At 44.1% G+C, this 18,095-nt stretch overlaps 1 protein-coding gene across 1 annotated transcript; it reads left to right on the top strand.

Annotated features, from left to right (window-relative positions):
• The first annotated feature begins 1,676 nt into the window (after nt 1–1,676).
• PLA2G12A (phospholipase A2 group XIIA) lies at nt 1,677–7,179 on the top strand. Its single transcript, XM_075032806.1, has 4 exons — nt 1,677–1,980; nt 3,175–3,251; nt 4,413–4,578; nt 5,625–7,179. Exons 1-4 carry the CDS (start codon nt 1,770–1,772, stop codon nt 5,741–5,743), a joined length of 573 nt encoding a protein of 190 aa, XP_074888907.1. The 5' UTR covers nt 1,677–1,769; the 3' UTR covers nt 5,744–7,179.
• The last annotated feature ends 10,916 nt before the right edge of the window (nt 7,180–18,095 follow it).

Raw genomic sequence — 18,095 nt, 5'->3', positions numbered from 1 at the left:
CCCCTCCCAACAAGACTTGCTATTTAGGAAAGCATTTAAGTATATTCCCACACAGGAATTATTTTGCTGAATCAGGGTCTTTGTAAAGTAATCATAGGGAAAAGCTGTACAGGTGTAGGAAGAGCTCCCTCTTTTGTTTGACTTCTGTAAAGAACTTTTTCCACCTATTTCTCCAGTTAACTACAAATAATATTAAATGCTGAGGTTAAAAAGAAAAAACAACAGTAGAATATTTACCATGCTCTGCCTGTTGGTCTGGAATTCTCTTGGTTTTCTTTCCATTTCCTTTTCTTCTTTACAGTTAACTTTGTCCTGAACATACTACTACGTTCTGAGGGATTCCACACATCTTAAAACAGAACTTTCATTACAAACAGTAAAACAATTTCCACATGGTTCCACTTTAGCTCATCTTTGAAGCATCCAGAACTTAAATATAAAATTAATAAAAATTTTATAATAAAAAACCCTGACCACCACAAAACCAAACAGGATGTTTAGCAAGTGAGTTAATTTTGGTCTGATTTTTCTTTTCAGCAAATCAAGACTGGGCTTTTAATGTTTAACAGATATACTTTCATTTTGCCCTCTTTTACAACCCCGTCTTGCACGCTGGATGATGTTACCTGAAACTGAATCACTCACATGTGCAAAGCTCACTGGATCAGTTTCCTTCACATTGAACATCATCATAAAATTAGGTTAACATTTTAACACTTCAAGTACATATTCCCTACTGCAATTTTTGGCTTCTAAATGAGCGTGGCTTCCAAAAGGTCATGTTTTTTCCAGCTGTATTAGTACAAGTTCTCCACCAGACTGCACGGAAGGAGAGCAGTATGCGGTTTTGGGCACGCTCCTCCCGTAGGCAGCGTTTGCTGGGAGCCACCGCACTAAGCGAGCCCCGATGTGGTTGGCGTTAAACCTGCCCTTCCTTCCAGCCAGCCCCACAGCTGCAACACCTCAGTGGCTGCCTGGAAAATCAGCCTTTCTGTCTTTCCTCCAAAACGCTATTGCTGTCTCTCCTATTTAGCAGCACCAAGTTCACCACTTGTAACACTGCCTTCAAATAAAGGCTCTCCAAATACAAAGGCCTGGGGGTTCGTATCCTCCGACAGCACCGGTACCTCCCAGGGCCCTGCCCAGCCAGCACGGCCGTGCCATACACGCCGGCAGCCAGCTGCTCTCCCGGTTTGTGCGGGGCACTTTTGGAAAAGGTCCCCCCACGGAACAAGGGGCACCGTGACCTGCTGGAGGTGGCGGCGTTTCTCCTGTTGGAACAGGCCCTGCTGCAACGGGGGCAGGTGCTAGGCCGCGTTTTGCAATGCCGCCTCCTCTTGCCATCTGCAGGTGGGGGGGAAAGGCTCTGCCCGACCTCCCCCCTCTCCCCCCTCAAAGCCATCACCGACTTTTCTCCCTCTAACCCGCCCCGATCGCTCTCTCCGACAGGCCACTGTCGGCAGCAGCCCAGGAAAAGCCGTTCTGCCCGCCAGCAGGTGACTCGCGGCCCGGCCCCAGCCCTACTCTCGCACAAGGCTGTTCCTCTCCTCCGGCGGACGGCCGGGACCCCCGCCCTCTCTCCCGCCGCGGGCCGCCGGCGGGGGGCGCCCGGAGGCGCGGCCCGGCGCTCCCTGAGGCGCGGCGGCAGGAGGTCCCTCCCCGCCGGGAGAGCGGGGGCGGCGCCCGCGGGGACCATGGCGGCGGCGGCGGCGGGCTGGGCCGGGCCGGCGGCGGAGGCTTAGCGGGCGCCCGGCGGGGCGCCGGTCGGCATGGCCCGCGCCCTGCTGCTGCTGCTGCTGCTGGCCTGCGCCCGGCCGGGCCCGCGGCCGGCGCGGTGCCAGGAGGCGCCGCAGACCCCCGACTGGCGGATGACGCTGAAGACCATCCGCAACGGGGTGCACAAGATCGACGTGTACCTCAACGCGGCCCTCGACCTCCTGGGCGGCGAGGACGGCCTCTGCCAGTACAAGTGCAGCGACGGTGAGGCGGGGCGGGGGGCTGGCGGCGCGGCCGAGACCCCGCCGGCCCGGGGCGACCCTTGCCCTCCCGCTGGCCGGCTCGCTTCAGGCGGCGCGGCCCGCTCAGGCCGGCCGGGGCTGCGGGGGCGGGCGGGCGGCGGCAGCGCTCCCGCCGGGCCCGGGCGCCGCTCCCCGGGAAAGGGGGCGCAGCCGCAGAGGAAACCTCAGGAACCGGTTCTTACACACGTGTGTGTGTGTGTCTGTCTCTCTGTTGAGATATGTAACCTGCCGGGAGCCGACCGCGGCTGCCGCAGAGGGGTGCCGGGCGGGCGGTGCTCCAGAAAGGGGGGGGTCTTGCCAGGCTTTCCACCGGCGTTTCAGGAGCGCCCCAAAACGGGAGGGTCGCGTAGACCCTCTTGATCTCTCTCGGCTGAGTGGACTTAACCCCCAGCTCGCTGGGTTGGATTGTTTGTCAAGTCAGGAAATGAGTTTGGTGGTGGCACCCTGACCAGCCGGCTCCTCGGGAGTGCCCGGGACACCGTGACATTTCCTCTCTGTACTGGAATGTGCACTTTTCAGATACGTGTTTTGTACTCCGTTTCTTTTAATTGTGGCCTCGGTTTGTTTCCAGTACCGAAACAAGGTGGAGAGTCATTTCTCGAATTAGCTCCACAATCTTCCTGAACTTGGGATGCAGAATTCCCTGTCTTGCTGCACTAGTAACTGTTCCGGGAGACATGACTTTAGCAGTCTCCACTAATTTAAATTTTATTAACGTTATAGTTGTAGAAATAAAAAAAATGTTTCATTCCAATTCATTTTAAAGGTTAAGCTAAAAAAATCAGAGCACTACTGTTGGTTGCATATAAAGCACAGAAGTTCTAATGAACTTACTCTTAAGTACTCTCTTCTTTAATGTAATCCTACATATTGGACACTTAACTGACATCAATTTCAGTAAATCAAGCTTTTTTTTTTTTTAACTGGGGAAGCTAACATTAACACTTGCTCAGGTGTCTTGTCCTCCTTTTTTAGAAAAATGCTTAGTACCCCCAAGTTGTAATTTGGTAAGAATTGATATTCAGGTGCCTGAACACATGTTTAAGTTAAAAATATAACTGATACTCTCTTAAGCCCAACAAATGCCTTTGGTGAGTTTTAACAGTGCTAAAATGCTGTGCAAAAAATCTGAGGCATGATAAATTACCTTTTTCAGGATCAAAGCCCTTTCCTCGCTACGGATATAAACCATCACCGCCAAATGGTTGTGGATCCCCTCTATTTGGAGTTCAGGTAAGTATTTCCATTTTGGGGCTTCTTTGTGTGTCTTTCATACATCAACTTTCCACGATGTGGGTGGCTTTTTCCCTCCCCCATTCTGAGGATGAGACAGCATCCATGTACAATGTCCCTGCTTTTATCAGCTCCAACACAAGCTTTGGTAACAACATATGGAAAATGTTAGTATTATAAACGAACATAACAGAAACATTTCCATCATTGGCATAGAATATTATAGGGATAAAATGGAATGTTGATGATTAATTCTATTTTTTTAATGTTTGATTTAGTGTTTTGTTCTCACAATCTTGAAAGTGTTGAATAACCCCAACTGTAGCCCTGTGAGAGTGGAGGATTTGGCTCTGACTCTTGTTGTCCTCGCTGATGCTAATCCAGTTGCCTTAATGCTAGAAAAAAAATATGGGTTAGTTTATGTACTGTGTCTGGCTGGGATGGAGTTAACTTTCTTCATAGCAGGCTGCATGGCACTGTGTTAGGGATTTTGGGCAAAAACAGTGTTTATGGTTTTGGCTATTGCTGAACAGTGATTGCACAGCTTTGGGACTTTTTCCCCACTCTGCCCATCCACCACCCCAGAGCGTAGGCTGGGGCTGGGCAAGAGGTTGGCAGGGGACAGAGTTAGGGCAGCTGACCTGAACTGGGCAAGGGATATTCCGTACTGAGCATACAGGCATGCTCAGCGATAAGAGCTGGAGTAGTGGAAGAAGGGGAGGTGTGCGGGGTGTGGTAGTGTGTGTGTTTGGCTTCCGAGGTGGCTGTTGCTCAGAGGCTGGCTGGACATCCATCTGCTTGTGGGACATGGTGAATGACTGCTTTTTGCACTGCTTCTTTTGGGGCATTTTCTTCCTCTTTCATTCACTTATTAAACTGTCTTTATCTCGACCCACAAGTTTTCTTGCTTTTGCTCTTCCTGTTCTCTCCTCCATTCCGTGGAGGGGGTGGGGGCCAAGCAACTCTGTGGGTGCTTGCCTGCTGGCTGGAGCCAAACCACCACAGCTTACTAGAGGGGAGCAGCAAAATACAGAGATAAGTGAATGACAGCTGGATTGATTGCATTAGTTTTTAATTTCGAACTGTTACAGTCTATTCATAGGCTATATCTTTCTTAACTGGAATACCAATGGAGTTTGCGTGGGGGGATTTTCTTCACAGTTTGACATTGGTATTCCTTCGATGACAAAGTGCTGCAATCACCACGACAGATGCTACGATACTTGTGGCAATAAAAAGAATGATTGTGATGAGCAGTTTCAGTCCTGCCTCTCCAAAATTTGCAGAGATGTGCAGAAAACACTTGGAATCTCAGAAAGTGTCCAGGGTAAGCGTGAAAAAAAGCCCTTCCTTTCTTTTCAAGTTTAACTGAGCTTATATGGCAAAGAATCTTTGTGCAGCACAGTAGTGCACATTTTCATAAGCTGATGCTGTTACTGAAAGATGCCTTGTTCTGTCCCTGTCATGCAGCCCAGACACTTGTACAGTAGAGCAATGACAGTGTAGAAAAAACGATCAGGGTTAAAACCTTGAAGGAAAAAAATAATGCTTCCCATTTAGGAGTATGAATAAGGGAATACAACTTCATCAAAACGCATGCATAATTCTTGCATTTACTGTAGCATAGCTTAATATTCACTGTTCTGCTGGGTGATTTCTAAATCTCTACTACATGTGATTGCTAGTAAACTGTATGAAAATATTGAATTGTTTCCTTTTACGAAATAACATATTAGAATAATACATTGTCATAGTGGAAGTAGTTAATGCTATCCCTTAGTGAATAAATTTTAGGTTTTTTTAGTAACAGGCCATATCATACTCCTTCTGGTTGTTGGCCTGCATCTGACGAATACCTGACATAACCACGCTTTTTAACTTGGACAATTTCACTTTTACAATAAGTAGTCCCACTGAGAGCAGTTAGTTTTTAGAACAAGCCTATGTTTGAACTTCTGAGATTCATTTAACTGCAAGTAAGTCTTCATGTTAGTGTTTAGTGTCAGAACTGATAAATATTTGTTCATTTCTGTTGACCTGCTGTTAAAGATAGCAACCTCTGCGTAAATTGGGATGCAAAAAGTGAGGGGGTAAAACAGCTCTTTCATCTTTCCAAGGCTAAGTGATGTTTCTAACACTGATGACATGCCATATGCAATGAATTTTCTTTTTCATTTTGTTTGGCATACGAAAAATCTTACTCACAACTTAAATGATTCTGTATTGGTTCAGTCTTTCATTTGACAATCTATTTGCTATGCCCAGAGAAGATTGCTTCTTTCTTGGAGTCATTCTCCGTTTGCCAGAGTAATTTCTGTTAGTTTCATATTCCATTCAAAGAGTACTTTTAACTGAACATCTCTTTGCTTGCAGCTTGTGAATCAACTGTTCAGCTGTTGTTTGATGCGGTTATACATTTAGGATGTAAACCATACCTGGATAGCCAGAGAGCTGCATGTATGTGTCGTTACGAGGATAAGACTGATCTCTGAAAGAAGATACCGAGATCTCATGGTGTAGAATAAAGTCAAAGACTCTGCTGGAATGAAGCAAGTGTTTGGTTACAAAGCTTTACACTTTTCAGACAGTAATATATTAAACACTGACATGAATATACTGGTTTGAAAGTCACTATGATATTCTTCCTAATGTAAAAAAGAAACAAGTCATCCTTCTCTTGCCCTTTATGCCAGAAGCTTGGAAACTGAAGTTAGTTTCCTTTGGTGTATGTCCACTCAGGGTATGCTATTGTAAAACACTAGTGCCATTCTAAAGTTTTTAAGAAAACCCCATAATGGGGAAATCAAAGGCACAGAAGAGTTGTATTGAATTCTCAGATGATTTTTAATATAGGTCAAATTTTAGGTTTACTACCAGTCAATGCGTCTGATAGATCCAACATGAAAGAGTGTTTTGTGGGCGTTAATATGGCATCTTAAGTAGCCTATACTTTCATGCTTGTGGTACAGTTGCCTTCAGTTCTCTCTGATGTATACTGTCCTGTGAGTTTATTTAAAAAAAAAAAAAAAAAAAAATTGACAAAAAGCCCGAAGCCCTTAGCAAGGGTATACATCTGCACTACATACTTCTAGTTGATTCTATATCAACCTTACTTCTGCAGCACTTTCACATCAAATATATTGATCCTTTTAAGGCTTGACTACTAAAATGAACAGTTTGCAACCTCAGGATATACTTTTGATTTGACAAAACAGTGGAATGTAGTTGCTATGTTATTTTAAAAATGAATCAAATGTTTATTTTTCAAATAAAACATTTTGTGTTGTGTATTATATGCACAGAAAGGATATATTGTTCAAAGAAGTTGATTTATATTTGTCTTGTGGCACAACTTGGTTACTGTATTCATCTTTGCTTTCATTTAGTCCATTCTGATGAAAACTAAAAGAAAGTTCCACAGTTAGGGTCAGTATGCCCAGCAAACCTTTTTATTTAAAAATGCCCTCTGTGAGGCTGACATATATTTCAGCCTGTATTTCTCTCATCTGTTCCCTCTCTTGACTTCTCTAGCTGAAATCACCTGATGTCTCAATTATTTGGGGTTTGTTCTCTGTACTGATCTTTCATTGCTTATCTCCAGTTGTCAGTCCTTAGTTAACTTTGGCATTAGGTCCCGTGTTGTAACGATGTTGATTTGCTCTCCTGCTGCCCTGGTTCTGCCTTAGAAATCCACAGGAGAGAACTGAAAATTAAAATATTGCATTTGTGAACAGGGAGTGGAAATCGTGCTAAAAGCCTAAAATTTACCAGATTCATGGACTATAATGTGATTCCTCCTCTGGAAGTACTTTTATATATTTTTTCTTTACCAGTTGTTTGTGGTATTTTTGTTTTGTTTTTCACTAGAACTTACTGTATTGTGACAGTGAATGTAAGTGCCTCATAGAATAAAGTTCCTGATAAAGTTCTTTGGCCATGCTTCTTTTTCATATTTGTGGATATGAAGTAGCACTGCAAGAGAAGTATTACTGTAGAGTTTTACCAGACCGTGCTTGAAGAACTTGTAGTTCCTCTAAATTTGGTGAAATTTATTTTCTGCCATAGAATTGAAACAACTCTGAATTACCCTGGAATTCCATGGTTGGAACCCTAAAAATCTTTTAGCACCAAAGCAGGGAATGGTGATGGCATTGCTTGTTTAAAGTAAAGTACCACAATGAGTCCAAAACACTATAATTCAACTAGATGACTGTTGAGTTGGGTAGAAACAAGCTTAAACTAGATGCTTAAATGAATACAGAAAATTTTTCACTGTTGGAAAGAGCTGGGTTTTGTTCCCTTCTGTATTGGCCTGTAATTATACCATGAAAGCCTTCCAGAGTTTCCTTCAAACCATCCAGAACACTAAAAAGAGCTTTAACACTGCTGGATAGCGCTGTGATAGTTCTGCTTGCAAAGCAGAGGAGGCATTTGACTTCCTCCAGGGAGTCTTTACTTTGCGTAAGCTTTTCCCGTAGCAGAAATCCTTGATTATAGTTACCCGCAAACTATACAAAATATATTTTACAGGTGTCCTGGTTTCAGCTGGGATCGAGTTAATTTTCTTCCTAGTTGCTGGTATAGTGTTATATTTTGGGTTCAGTATGAGAAGAACATTGATAACACACTGATGTTTTCAGTTGTTGCTAAGTAATGTTTAGACCAAGTCAAGGATTTTTCAGCTTCTCATGCCCAGCCAGCAAGAAGACTGGAGGGGCACAAGAAGCTCGGAGGGGACACAGCTAGGACAGCTGACCCAAACTGGCCAAAGGGGTATTCTAGACCATACGACATCAAGCTGAACAATAAAACTGGGGAGAGTTGGCTGGGGGGTGGCAGCCTGCTGCTTGGGGACTGGCTGGGCATCAGTCAGCAGGTGGTGAGCAACTGTGTTGTGCATCACTTGTTTTGTGTATTCTTTTATCATTATGATTATTTTTCCCTTCCTTTTCTGTCCTATTAAACTGTCTTTATCTCAACCCACCAGTTGTTTTACTTTTTTTTTCTGATTCTCTCCTCTATCCCACTGGGGGGGCAGTGAGTGTGGCATTTAGCTGCCTGCTGGGTTAAACCACAATACTATATATAGCAGCTCTTGGTGTTTGACTTGATATTGCATGCTTTTATGTAGTCAGTAATAGTCTAAGTATTGCAGTGATTTTTTTTTTTTACAGGTTAAAGTCTTAATATAATTGCTGTCCTCAGGCTGTTTTGCTTTCCTGGATGATCTGAATAACAGCAGTGTCCCCACAATCAAACTTTCTTCTTCAAACTGCAGTTCCGATATGTCCATAATGCTTTTTCCAAAAGCCTATGGTGGAGCATTGCAACAATCTGAAAGTGTTTCACAACATGTACATGCATGTATAACAAAAACTTTCATATACTAAAATCAGCCAGAAATGCACACCAGTCAAATGCTACCTTAGGCTTCATACATTGTGATCAAGATCCTGGTGACTCATATGAACACAGTGGCTGACTGAGCATGCTCTTAGCCTCCAGCAAAACAAAGTGTAATAGATGTTTGATTGTCTTATTAGGATCTAAGTGAACTGTTGGACTCGGGAACATGGCTGATACAAGTTCAAACTGCTGAACAGAAAGCTGCTACAGACTCCCAGATTTCAGTTCTACAGCTGCTACTTCACACAGGATTCTTGCTGCCAGTGGGTTTAAGGGCAGCTCTAGTGTGAGCTGAGAGATCTGGGATTTGCAGTTTGCAAAAAAATGAATCGGCTTAATAAGAGTGTAAATGTTTTACAGTGGAAGATGCTAAACTCTTGTAATAGTATCATGTTCTAACTGAAGTATACACAAAGACAATTTAAACAAGTTTTATCTTGATCAAGCTGCCTGCTGGCAGTCTGAGGATAACAAGTCCAAACAAGAGGAAAACAAGCAAAAGTAACTAGAAATACCCCTTGCTCCTTGAACTAAAAGGGAGACATCTTGTCTAAAAGATGTATGACATGCGGAAAACAGACTCCACAATCGGTGAGATTGTAAAGTAGGTATGTTTATTCAGCGCTGGGCAGCACTGGGGGGGGGGGTAGTCCCACCAAAGTCGTGCGCGCGTCAGGCCTAATTGTGCAGGTTAAGTACATGTTCTACATACATATTCATTAGATTTCCAAGAAATGTTATACATATTCCTTAGTTTTCCAGGAAACTATTAGCATATGCAAATGTCTTTTACGCAGGCGCATTGAAGGTCTCTGGTGGTCTTCGGGAGTCCTCTGGTGGTCTTCCATAGTCCTCCTCACTTGTCCGCTATTTGACCCTCCTCAAGTGATTGATTCTGCTTTCGGTCACGTAGGCCCATCTTCCTTAGCTTTTTGTGCCTGTTTCATCAAACTTTGTAGCAACAGTTAGCCTTCGCTGCGTCCCTGAGGCCTGCTGCTTGCGGGTGCCTCTGGCTCAGATTGAACAGCCCCATTGTGTCTCTCGTTCGCTATGTATCTATTCTAATTATCCCACACTGCGCAGTATGGTCTTTTACATATTTTGATACATCAGTGCTCGTTAGTGCTCTTATTATCTAAGTTCTCAGTGGTGTAAAATCATATGGTTAGTTTAAGCTAAATTATCTACAAGGATGAGAATAAAGGCAGGAGTTCTTATCTTTTCTGGCCCTATCTATTCAAGCAAGGTCTCTGCTTGTGCCTTCTTAACAAGATCGTAAATACATCAAACATTTAATTAAGTTTTGTGATTGTTCATGGTTCCTTCTTGCTCATCACTCCCAAGTACCAGTCTCTGACAGGCTTAATCCTTGACGAACACCAGTCTTTGGTATGTAAAGTTACAGAGAGACAATCATTAAGCAATTAGCAGTTTGTTCTCTATATCAATGTAGTCATGCAAGAAGCCTGTCTAAAAACAGGCCAAACAGGCTGGGTAAAAATACCTAAAATCGCACTCTAAATCCACTTACTTTTGTGCTTGTAGCAGCAATCTCTATGAGCGTATTCACACCTGAGTATTCTAGAGCCTACATAGAAATAGGCTGGATAGGAGATTCAGATCCATCCACGGTACAAATCTGCAAAGCTCTTATACAGAAGTGTGATAAATTTATTTTACATGTATTTGTTAATCAAACCGGTTCTGTAGGCCTTGCATAGTGTGTTCGTTTTGCAGGGCAGTGTTAGCCCTTGCAGACAGGTGCGATTGGAAACATTGTAACTACAGATGATATGTACATAGTTCGCTCTCTTTTTGCCAACCCCAAACCGGTTTTGTTGTTAACTGTCCTGGAGGATGTGTGTTTGGCCTCAGGGATTGCAGTGCTTGGGATCTTGATGGGCCATTTGTTGGATGCATTTGTTGAGGGGGAGGTGTACAGCCTTCATCCCTCGACTCCCCCAGCAACAGGGCGCGCAATCGCAGAAACAAGCCCACGTGAGCCGGACCCTAGACTTTAACCTGGCAACAAAAAAACTATAAAAAGGGAACTCTGAGGGAGGGGGGTCGCGCGCCGTTGGTAGAGCGGAGACTCCCCGGCCGCCCAGCGCTGTTTTGCCTGTTTGTCGCTTGCTTTAATAAACTTTGATCGGATTATCCGTGGGCTGGCGTACAATTTTTCGTCGCCCCTTATAACAAATTTGGTGCCGTGACTCGGATAAGGTTAACTTGGTCCGGAATCTAAACGCTGGGGAGGCGCCCCATCCTTGGATGGCCCCGGAGTGGACGATATCCTTTCCCAGACCCTTAACCTCCGAACCCTAAATTTGGCAAGCAGGCAAAAGAATACTGCAGTACCCCATAATTTTCGTGCACGAAGATCCGGACGAAGGCTCCAGGTTAAGTGAGTATTGAAAGCGTTTCCCGTTCGGTCGGGGTGGGTTTCCCGAAGTGTGCACGAACGAGACGTCCACCGGGCTTAGTAGCTCACAGGGCGAGGCGAGTGCGGACCCTCTTGTAGTGCGGTTCTCGCTGCCCGCGAGGGCGTGAGCCACGAACGAGGGGCGTGTGTGTGTGTGTGTGTGTGTGAGAAGGCACTTGGGAAGATGGGGCAGAAGAAAAGCAAGCCTTCTGACTCCATGGAGGGGGGGCCCGAGGTGAGGTTACCCGACATACCGGTAGATGGCCCTCTAGGATTAATGATTGCCCATTGGGATGACTGGCCGCTCAGTCAAGGCAAAAGCATAGAAAAAATGATATATTATTGCATGGAGGTGTGGGGTGGTAAACAAATCAGAAGAGATTGGGTATTTTGGCCTGTTTTTGGGACATTTGAGGATTGGATATGTCAGGCCTTAAACATATATGTAAATTCTAAGGAACCCTTCAGTTTAGAAGAGAGTGAATATGCTAGTTTATGGGTAAGATTACATACCCGAATCCATGTGTTTTCTCTAAGTGAAAAGAACCATAGGAAAAAAACTAAAAACCCCGAAGAACTTCCCACACCTCCTCCCCCTTATGTTCCCCCTGCACTCGTGCCTGACCCAACCCCCCCTTCCTCCTCCCTCCCGACAGCCCCAGACCCAGACTTGTTCTCTCCTAGTTCCCCTGAGGAGATTCGGAGAATAACAAGGAGCCAGACTAGGAGGAAAGAGCAGTCAGAGGAAAGACTAGAAATAGCTATGGGAGGCCCACAGCCCGGCATGGGATTTGTGTCAGTACCTTTGAATTCCAGAGATGTAAGGGAATTCAAGAAGGAGATGGGAAACCTTTTAGAAGACCCTTTGGGAGTATCTGAAAGCTTAGACCAATTTTTGGGTCCTAATGTATATACCTGGGAAGAGTTGCAGGCAATTTTAGGTATACTATTCACAGTAGAGGAAAGGGAAATGATTCGAAGAGCAGGAATGAGAGTTTGGGATCAGCAACACCAACACGGTCCAGGCGCAGATATTAAATGGCCACTACAGCGGCCAAACTGGGATAACCAGAATGCAGAACATAGAACTCATATGGCAGATCTGCGTACTATAATTGTTCAAGGCATTAAGGAATCTGTTCCCCGAGGACAGAATATTAACAAAGCATTTAGTGAACACCAGAAGAAAGATGAGACCCCCACTGAATGGTTAGAGAGATTGAGAAAGAATCTGCAGCTCTATTCTGGGCTGGATCCTGCCACTCCGGTGGGGCAAGCCCTGTTAAAAACTCAGTTTGTGGCGAAATCATGGGTAGACATTAGAAAGAAACTGGAAAAATTGGAAGATTGGCAGGAGAGAGGATTAGATGAGCTGTTGAGAGAAGCTCAGAAAGTGTATGTGAGAAGGGAGGAAGAGATTCAGAAAAAGCAGGCAAGGATTTTGGTGGCAGCTGTCCGAGAAGGACAGAGAGGAAAAGAAAGACCTCAGAGAAGTCAGGGTGACATAAAGGATTTGAGACAGGTTGAGTGTTTCTACTGTCAAAAGAAAGGACACATGAGGAGGAATTGCAGAAAGCGTATACAGGATGAAAAAATGTTTAAGGAAGATTAGGGGGGTCAGGGGCTCTATTTGCTGGGGACCTCCAGGAAAACAGAGCCCTTGATAAAACTAAAATTGGGTCCCCAGCATCAAGAAGTAGAGTTCCTTGTGGACTCGGGCAGAAAGATCTACTGTCCAGTTAATGCCCTGAGGATGCACACAAGTAATAATAGGAGCAAAAGGGGAACCGTTTCAGGTACCAATAATAAAAGGAGTGGAAATAGAAACTCCATCTCAAATTAGAATAGGATCCTTTTTGTTGATACTGAAGCAGAATATAATTTATTAGGAAGAGATCTAATGATTGAATTGGGAATTAACTTAGAAATAGAAAACAAAGAAATAGCAGTAAAATTGTGTGTTTTGACAACGGAGGATGAAGCTAAAATCAATCCCGAAGTATGGTATACCCCAGAGTCAGTAGGACGATTAGACATTGCTCCCTTTGAAGTCACTATTAAGGACCCGGAAATTCCAATTAGAGTCAAGCAATATCCTATGTCACAAGAGGGCAGATATGGACTACAACCGGTGATCGAAAGGTTGTTGCAGCAGGGATTATTAGAACCTTGCATGTCACCACACAATACCCCCATTCTGCCGATAAAGAAATTGGATGGGTCCTACCGTTTAGTACAGGATCTAAGAGAGGTGAATAAGAGGACTATTACTAGATTCCCAGTGGTAGCCAATCCATATACTTTACTAAGTCAACTCTCCCCTGAATTAAAATGGTATAGTGTAATAGACTTAAAGGACGCATTTTGGGCCTGTCCTCTAAAGGAGAAGTGTAGGGATTATTTTGCCTTTGAGTGGGAAGATCCTGAGACCCATAGGAAACAACAATTAAGATGGACTGTACTCCCACAAGGGTTTACAGAATCACCAAATTTGTTTGGGCAAGCTCTAGAACAAGTATTAGAACCTTTTGAATCAAACCCAGAAGTGACTTTAGTGCAGTATGTAGATGATCTGTTGTTAGCTGGGGAAGATCAAGAGGCTGTTAGAAATGAGAGCATTAGGTTATTGAACTTTTTAAGCCTAAAGGGATTAAAGGTTTCAAAGTCTAAATTGCAGTTTACTGAAGAGGAAGTAAAATACTTAGGACAGTGGCTAAGTAAGGGAACTAAGAAATTAGATCCTGAACGAGTGAATGGTATTTTATCCCTCCAGGCACCAACAAGTAAGAGACAGATAAGGCAATTGTTAGGACTTTTAGGGTACTGTAGACAATGGATTGAAAATTATAGCAGCAAAGTGAAGTTTTTGTATCAGAAATTAGTAGGGGTAGGATTAATAAAATGGACTCAGAAGGACAAACAGAGTTTAGAAAGCCTCAAAGCTGACCTTGTAAATGCTCCCGTGTTAAGTTTACCAGATATTAGACGACCGTTTTATTTGTTTGTGAATTCAGAGGGAGGAACAGCCTTCGGGGTATTAACCCAAGAATGGGCTGGAAGAAAGAAACCCGTAGGCTATTTTTCCGAATTATTAGATCCGGTTAGTAGGGGATGGCCTACTTGCCTACAAGCTATAGTAGCCACGGCCCTTTTAGTTGAGGAAGCTGGGAAAGTAACTCTAGGAGGAGAATTGAAAGTGTATACGACTCATAACATACGAGGGCTATTACAGCACAAGGCAGACAAATGGATCACTGACGCCAGGCTGTTAAAATACGAGGGTATCCTAATACATTCTCCCAAGTTAGAGCTTGAAACAACTAGCTTGCAAAACCCAGCTCAGTTCTTATATGGTGTCGTGGTTTTAGCCCAGCCGGTAACAAAGAACCACGCGGCCGCTCGCTCACTCCTCCCGCCCCCCTCCGGTGGGATGGGGGGAAGACGGAGGAGAGAAAAGAAAAAAAAACCTGGAACCTCGAGGGTTGAGATAAAGGCAGTTTACTGGGACAACACAAAGGCATTACAACAACAACAACGGTACTAATGAACGAGTATACAAAAAGAGTGATGCACAGTGCAACTGCTCACCACCCGGGACCCGACGCTCCGCCACTTCCCCCACCGAAAGAAAGATCCACCCCCCCCCGGCCCGCTCCCTATATATATATACTGAGCATGATGTCACATGGTATGGAATAGCTCCTTGGCTAGTTCAGGTCAGCTGCCCCGGCTATGCCCCCCACCTCCCAGGTTCCTGTAAAAATTAACTCTATCCCAGCTGAACCCAGGACATACGGGGAACCAAGCGAGAACTTAATTCATGATTGCATACAATTAATAGAACACCAAACCAAAATTAGAGAAGATTTGGAAGAAGAGGAACTACCGAATGGGTTGAAATTACTTGTAGACGGGTCATCACGAATGGTAAATGGGAAGTGAAGGTCAGGGTATGCGATAATAGATGGGACCACCCTAGAGGTAAGAGAATCTGGCCCCCTTGATGCGACATGGTCAGCCCAAGCTTGTGAATTATATGCAGTACTAAGAGCTTTGCAGTTATTGGAAAATAAACAAGGGACAGTATTTACAGATTCTAAATACGCATTTGGGGTGGTTCATACATTTGGCAAAATTTGGGAAGAACGAGGGTTAGTGAACTCTCAAGGGAAAGGCTTAGTACATGAGGCCTTGATAAAACAAACTCTAAAGGCTCTGAGAGGACCTAAACAAATTGCAGTAGTACATGTAAAAGGCCATCAGAGGGTTATCAATAAAAAAGTAAAGGGAAATAATTTGGCTGATGAAGAAGCAAAGAAAGCCACCTTACTAATTGTAAGGGAAGTGGAACAAACACAGACTCAAATAAAAGCCAATGGTATCATGAGTTTTACTACTCAAGAAAAAGAGAAACTTAAACAAGCAGGAGTTATTGAAAAGGAAGGGAAATGGTTTCTCCCTGATGGAAGAGAAGTAATTCCAAAGGGGGCGGCATGGAGAATAATGAGAGAATTTCACAGGCAAACTCATTGGGGAATACAGGCATTGGCAGACCAATTCGGAACTAAGTATATGTGTATAGGGATATATGATATAGCCAAGAAAATCGTTGGGGAATGCCTAACATGCCGAAGGGTAAATAAGCATCAGCTCAGGGAAGGAGTACCGGGAGGGCGTGAACTGGCTAAAAGACCATTTGAAAGAATACAAATCGATTTCACCGAACTTCCCAAAGTGGGCAGATACAAATATCTCCTAGTACTGGTGGACCATTTCACCCACTTTGTGGAGGCCTTTCCGGTAGCCCGAGCCACTGCAAAAACCGTAGTCAAGGTACTGCTGGAAAACATCGTACCACGATATGGAAACATAGCAGTAATTGATTCAGATCGGGGACCCCATTTTACCTCAAAGTTATCAAAGAGGCCTTGGATCCCTTAGGGACTAAATGGGAATATCATACCCCATGGCATCCACAGAGTTCAGGAAAAGTAGAGAGAATGAATGGAGAAATTAAGAAACATTTGACTAAATTAATCATTGACACTAAAATGAATTGGATAAAATGCCTGCCCTTAGCCCTGTTAAATGTAAGGACACAGCCCAGAGCAGACAGTGGGATCTCTCCTTTTGAAATGTTATATGGGATGCCTTATGACCTAGAAATGCCAATCGAACACCTAAAGGTAGAAGAAAAATTCTTACAGGAGTATATCATTGAACTCATGAAGAGACGACAAGAACTAATAAAGAAGGGACTGATAGTGCAGAGGCCACCCTTAGATATTGCAATACACCAGATTACACCTGGAGATAAGGTATTGATCAAAGCTTGGAAAGAATCATCTCTAACTCCCTGTTGGGAAGGACCGTTTCTTGTTTTGCTTACTACAGATACTGCAGTCCAGACTGCCGAAAGAGGGTGGACTCATGCAAGCAGAATCAAAGGACCAATTCAGAGTTCTCACTCGGAGGCGACCAGAGACCCTGATAGTTTGAAAATTAAGTTCCAAAGAAAAGCGGATGAGTGAGACTATCTTTTGTAAAGATCCTAACTGTATATGTTATCCCTTTGTATGTGACAGGTGTAAACTCTGTAGAGAAAAGTGGTGGACACATTGCTCTTATGGGTATTCCCCTAGTGGTATTTGCCACAAACGTTATAATTACAAACGGGAACTAACTGAGCAAGCATTACGTGTGGGAGTAACAACCGGGAAAATTATAAAAGACTCTAAAAAGTGGTGGGATATCTTTGCCAAAGGCATAAACCCCGAGAAGTGTTGTTTCCATACAAATGAGCCCTGTCCAACAAAGGCCGAAATCGTGCATGTAGCATGCAGACGAACTGTGGCCAGAGTGAGGTGTGGAGTCTGGGAGGTGAAAGATAAGAGCTGGGAGAGCTATAAGTCAAGGTTGACTAAATATGACAAAGGAGGTTCCCCTGAAGAATACGACTGCTGCCGAGAAGATGGTACACCTCGCTGCTCTAAGCAACAGAGTAGGCAGAGGAGAAGGCAGAGGCGTACTGCTGTAGGGATTGAGGTTGATGAACCACCTCCAGAAATGGCACACGAGGCCCCTTGACTCACAACTCCCAAACCCAATAACCTCAGGGCCACCCCGAAGTTTTTCATCTCCCTTGGGGAATAAAACCAAAAACCAAATTAAATGTATAGAAAGAGCAAGACCACACCACTTTTCTCAATCTTATATCTAGGTCAGTGGATAGTAAGTCTGTTATATTAAATAGAGTTGTTGGATTAGTAAAAAAAAAAAAAAAAAAATCGATGAGAAGCTGTACACCTAATGTTATTAAGAAGGCAATGTGAGTACTTAGGGGAAGCCAAGGTTGTTGAAAGAGAAACTCCCAGTCTTTCTCTAGCTCGAGAAACTGTAATTCGGTTTGACCAACAAAATGATGAAAACAAAAAGGGGGGATTGTGATAAATTTATTTTATATGTATTTGTTAATCAAACCGGTTCTGTAAGCCTTGCAGAGTGTGTTCGTTTTGCAGGGCAGTGTTAGCCCTTGCAGACAGGTGCGATTGGAAACATGTAACTACAATGTTTGGCTGTCTGGACAAGATGTGTATTTTAAAGTACGCATGCTCCAGATAACAAAGAAACACAGAAGAAGACTACAGCCTTCATCCCTCGACTCCCCCAGCAACAGGGCGCGCAATCGCAGAAACAAGCCCACGTGAGCCCGGACCCTAGACTTTAACCTGGCAACAAAAAAACTATAAAAAGGGAACTCTGAGGGAAGGGGGGGCGCGCACTGTTGGTAGAGCGGAGACTCCCCGGCCGCCCAGCGCTGTTTTGCCTGTTTGTCGCTTGCTTTAATAAACTGTGATCGGATTATCTGTGGGCTGGCATACAATTTTTCATCGCCCCTTATAACAAGAAGCATATTCTTTGTCATTTGCTTTGGTTTAGAACCTGTTGCTTCTTATGCAATCAATCGGTGAACACCAAGTGCCATATAGGGAAAAGGCTGGGAATATCAGCGTTTG

Source organism: Buteo buteo, chromosome 1 (genome assembly GCF_964188355.1).
Source record: "Buteo buteo chromosome 1, bButBut1.hap1.1, whole genome shotgun sequence".
NCBI lineage: Eukaryota > Metazoa > Chordata > Aves > Accipitriformes > Accipitridae > Buteo > Buteo buteo.
This window is presented reverse-complemented; position numbering and strand designations above follow the sequence as displayed.

Excerpts from the sequence above, each read along its gene's own strand:
- PLA2G12A (XM_075032806.1), top strand. The coding sequence starts at position 1,770 with ATGGCCCGCGCCCTGCTGCTGCTGCTGCTGCTGGCCTGCGCCCGGCCG. Across the intron at positions 3,252-4,412 it reads CCCCTCTATTTGGAGTTCAG|TTTGACATTGGTATTCCTTC; the intron begins GTAAGTATTTCC and ends TTTTCTTCACAG. Across the intron at positions 4,579-5,624 it reads AATCTCAGAAAGTGTCCAGG|CTTGTGAATCAACTGTTCAG; the intron begins GTAAGCGTGAAA and ends CTTTGCTTGCAG.